The following is a 4,892-nucleotide window of genomic DNA, read 5'->3' on the forward strand; positions in this document are numbered from 1 at the left end:
GTAATTTAGCACAAACTTGACCTAAAAATCATGTATCCCTTCATTAATTCATTGATTCAATCAACACTTATTAGGCTAGGGAGATTTTCTAAAAGCCTGCCAAATACAAGAGGACTGTTCGTTGGGGCTAGATTGAACTTTAATTCTTTTAATTTACAGAGACAGATTGTAGGAGAGTCACTACAGAAACTTGTCAAAAATGTAATACTCTTTTAGTTTCTATCAGGTTCAGTGGTTAAAGAAATTTAGACTTTTCTTGCACTACTTTCAGCTTCTGCCAAAGGTAGAATTCTTCAAAAAATGGAAAGAGTCCTGGACCCAGAGTTGGCAGAGCTCCCAGGGGCGAAGGCCCCGGGTAGGGCAGTCCTTGAGACACTGCACTTACTGTGTGCTTAACAGGCACTTAATGCCCCACTTAATGCTCACCAGCAGGATTCTAATGTTAAATATTTTAACTAAGGGACCCAGAGGCTCAGAGACTTAAGAACACCTCCTAAACTAATAGGGACAAAGTTGGCTCTCAAAGCCATATCTGTCTGAACAAAGCAAGACTCTGAATCAGGACACCAGACTGCCTTCCGACTTCTCCAGGGTTTCCTGAGGAAGACTTCCCTCACGTTCATCCAGCTCAGGAAAGTCCTGCAGAGCCCTCTGGAGAACCAGCTTCAGGGTCTGCCGCCGCTTCCGCCATCGCTGCCTAAAGGAGCCAACGAAGAAGTAAATGATGGGGTTGGCGCAGCTGTTGACACAGGAGAGGATGAGCGCAATCCGGTGAAGATAAATGGGAAGCGTATCTGAAATATTGGGAATCCAGATTAAGAGGAACCAGTGGATGCCAAAGGGCAGGCCGCAGAGGAGGAAGACCAGCACCGTTAACATGACGGTCACATACAGCCTGGTCAGCTGCACCCGCTGGGAGCCACACAGCAGTCTGGTCAGCAGGGCCAGGCTGGACCCAGAGAGAAGCACAAATAAGAAAATCAGCCACGCGGCAGTGATGAAATCAAACATTGGACACCAATCCTCGTGAAAATTCCGAAAGAGGAAGCCGCAGTAATTCCCTTCCAGGACGCTCAGCAGCAGGGACAGGGCCCAGAGCAGGGCACACGTGACAGCTGACATGTGTCTGGGCCGGCGGCAGCGGTACCAGATGGGCCAAAAGACGGACAGGCAGCGCTCGGTGCTGACGATGCTAAGAAAGCTCAGGCCTGCGATGTAGGCAAAGGTAAAAACAGTCATGAAAAAGCCAGAGATGTAAATGGAGTCGGAATGGAAGTAGGCGATGAATACATCCAGGGATAGTAAGATCTGGCAGCAGAGGAAGAGGAAGTCGGCTCCCACCAGGTTGAGGATGTAGACGGAGAAGGCGTTTCTCGGCACGCGGAACCCCAGGAGCCAGAGCACGATGGCGTTTCCTGCCAGCCCGACCAGGGCAATGGTGACCGTCAGCGAGATCAGTATCTTTGTCTTGAAATTTTGAAGAAGGTCATGGTCACTTCCGTTCATTGGCGTGATGGTTGGATTCGTGCTCAGGAACCCTTCACTGGTGCCACTAGAACAGAAACAAAACTTGAGCACCTGCTGTAGGATTGCTAATTCTCATGGGCCACACTGCTACCTGGGAATTACCATCCCCATGTTACAGAAGAGAGAATGGGAGGCTTGGCAAGGTTAAGATACTTCCCAAAGACCACACAGCCTTGAGGCTTGAACCTGGATTCAAACCCAGTTTTCTCTGACTCTAGAGCCTGGGCAACATGGACCCATTACTGACACAGGAATATTCTATGGTCCAAACACCTCTACTCACTGTCCTTGGCCATGACATGTTCCCTGCAGGCAAGAGAAGAAAAGTCTCGACAGGTTATGTGGGATGACAACAAGACTCTGAGCTCAGCATTCTTTCTGCCATGGTACTGAGATTTCTTTTTAAGGGCAGGAAGTTGGAAGCCCAAGGCATGATCTATGGGCTATGTCAGTGACTGAGGGTGTCCATCCACCAGAAAGATCATGAGTTAGGGTCATGTAGGGAACACGACTTCTTGCTATGAGAAATGTGGTTATGGCCAGTCCTCTTGGGCTAGAAATGTTCCACCTTTCTGAAGACAAGAAGTACTTTTCTCCTGTCCACTAGTGTGCCCCAGTGCCCAGCTCTGTGTGTGGGACACAGTTTAAGGAGCAACTTTTATAATGTATTTCTTTCTAGAACATTCAAAATTATAAACTCGAAATATTCATAAAAATCTGTGGACTCTTACATTAAAACAAAACAAAACAAAACAAAACAAACTACATTTCATCCACGAGGCACTTATGATGACGCTGAGAGATTATTCCAAAAAATAATACCAGATAGGGAGGTGCAACAAAATAGTCAAACAAACTGAGTAGATACAATGAGAAATTGATCCAATTTCATTGACAGAGAGAGAAAGTCCCAGGAAAACCAACTGTGAGGAGGCTATTAGGAAATAGATTTTCTCCTATGACATCGAATGTCATTTCCATCTTCTCCAACCTCTTCTGTGTTTCGGGAGGAGACGTCTCTGTGCCTCACCGATGGGCTCGCTTTCCCTCTGGCTCCTGGTCCTGCTCAGTGAAAGGGAGACACTGACAGGTGACTGGAGAGCAGGAGGAGCGGGATCGAGGGTTTTTAACCTCCCTGGGTCTCGCTGCCAGGCTGTGAGACAGCAGTGGCGGTGTTACTCTACCAAAGGACCTTTCTGGTGGCCTTTCTTACAGTCACAGTGACAACTACAGCTACAGCAACAGCCCTCCCTGACGTGTGGTAACTTCTCCCCTTTCCCCTTCAGACCTGGCAACGGATACAGCTCCCTATTATGACTTTTCTTTGGGGGCCTCTGCATCTTCTATAGATTTTTCCTTAGTCTTGCCTACACCTTTGTACATAGTCCCTTCATTAAACTCTCCTCAATTACCCCATTAGATTGTGCCCTGTGTTTTCTGCTGGGACAAGCCAGATACGAGAATACAAAAACAAAGAACCCCGTTGAACAGCTGGCTAATCAGTGAAATCTAAGGTTATTAACAGCAGTTTAGCTTGGGAAGCAACAGCCGTGAAGCAGGAAGGACCCGGTTGGCCCCGGGTGGCTTTCTCAAACTTTAAGCTACCAGCATCCAGAGCTTCCGTGAGGGAGCTTCATGTCTCCTGACTGCTGCTGATGGATGCCCATGGCCCCCTGTCCCCCCGCCCCACCCCCAAATCGACATCGTGAGCATGTGGACTAAGAGTGAGAAAACAGGGCTACCTTTGGGAGAGCCAGCTCTTACCTTAGCACCATCTTCTCGTTGGAGGTGGGGAGTAGAAAAGGAAGAGCTTTTCCAGGAGTGACTAATAGCAGAGAACGCTTTTCTACCCTCTGGAGGGGAGATGCCGACAGGAGCAGGAGCGAAACCTGGTGACCAAGACGGGCTTATCAAAATGCTGAACAGCCCCTGTGATTTCCTGACGAAGGGTACACGAGATTCTGCGTGAGACAAGGACCTCACGAGATGTTTCTCATTTGCCCTGACTCCAATCCCTTATCTTGGCCTCTTCTCATCCTTCCTCATACGGAACCCCTCCCTGTGAGGAATGGCTGTCCTGGAGGTTTTCGCTGGCACTGTGAGCCTGTGCAGGAAGCCCAGGCAATGTGGGCTTTCGTAGCAAAAGAATAGTTTGTGTGGCATTCAGGGCCTTGCATGGCTCACCTGATCTTTTTATATTTACTCACAGAAGTAATATATGTACATTAGTCTTATTTTGGAAGACACCACGGTGTATAAAACGCAATGTAAAGTCTCTCGTAATCTCATTCCCCAATAGTAACCATTGGTTACAGTTTCCGTTCTTAACTCTTTTACAAATTATAGTATAGCTTTGCCTAATAAAACTACATTGCTAGTTTCGATTTGTCAACATCAACAACGGGTATATTGAGTTCCCTCATAAGAGATGAGGAATTTAGCACACTACACTCACCATCTGTCACCTTTCTCCTTCTGTTCATGATATTTGTTAGCTAGATGATTTTCAGATGACCTAGGGGCAACCAGTATTTTCAGCCTTAGCTACTACGACTTCCTTTATGTGCCTATGCTGCAGCCAAATTGAGTTACTTGTCTTTTTCTTTAAAGACTTAACTATGAAGCATTTAAAACACGCAAAAAGACTTATTCACTCATTTCTGCTTTTACTCAACACTACCGTGAGCCTACGGTGCGCCAGGCACTGTCCCAGGCAGGGAAGATACAATGACGCATAACACACAGGTCTATGCTCGTGTATTTCCGAGGAGCTGGGTGAGCTCACCCTGGGAATGAGTGTTGATGAAGAAGAGTTTGGAGACTCAGCATTAAGTTCTGCACCCTCCAGACCTCTAGAAGTAGAGGAGGACGCAGCCAACAATGCAGTAGGAAGCAGCTACAGAAGGATAGTGTGGGGTTTGGGGAGTGGATAGAGTCCTGAGACTGAGCTGAGAAACTGATTCTAGAAGATGGAAGTGAGCGATAGTCCCAATCCAACTTGAGAGACTGAATAATAGGAAGATTAAGAATTGATCCTGTGATCTGCAATACAGAGCCTTTGCCAGCTTGACAAGCGTGGTTCCAGGGGGTGCCGAAGCTGGGAGACTGAAAGAGTGGGTTTGGGAGAGAGTGGCTGGTCGTGTGATAGTCCATCTGAGAAACCTCAGAAGTACAAGTGACGATCACCACAGGGAAAGACAGCTCAGAAAGATGGCTGGCTACAAAATTCCTCTAAGGACAACAATAGCTTTCCTACTTAGGAAATAAGATACAACAAAATGTAACCTCAACTACTTCTGGAGAAAGCAATGAGGACCTGCCAGCCCTAACAGATATTAGTGGCTAATCTCAAGTTTCAGCAAAAA

The 4,892-nt window shown here is 47.1% G+C and overlaps 1 protein-coding gene across 1 annotated transcript; it reads right to left on the reverse strand.

Annotated features, from left to right (window-relative positions):
- Positions 1–558: 558 nt before the first annotated feature.
- LOC105303927 (mas-related G-protein coupled receptor member X2-like) lies at positions 559–3,302 on the reverse strand. Its single transcript, XM_011377785.2, has 2 exons — positions 3,292–3,302; positions 559–1,552 (listed from the first exon to the last, which is right to left on the reverse strand). Exons 1-2 carry the CDS (start codon positions 3,300–3,302, stop codon positions 559–561), a joined length of 1,005 nt encoding a protein of 334 aa, XP_011376087.2.
- Between the last annotated feature and the right edge of the window lie 1,590 nt (positions 3,303–4,892).

Source organism: Pteropus vampyrus, unplaced genomic scaffold (assembly GCF_000151845.1).
Source record: "Pteropus vampyrus isolate Shadow unplaced genomic scaffold, Pvam_2.0 Scaffold321, whole genome shotgun sequence".
NCBI lineage: Eukaryota > Metazoa > Chordata > Mammalia > Chiroptera > Pteropodidae > Pteropus > Pteropus vampyrus.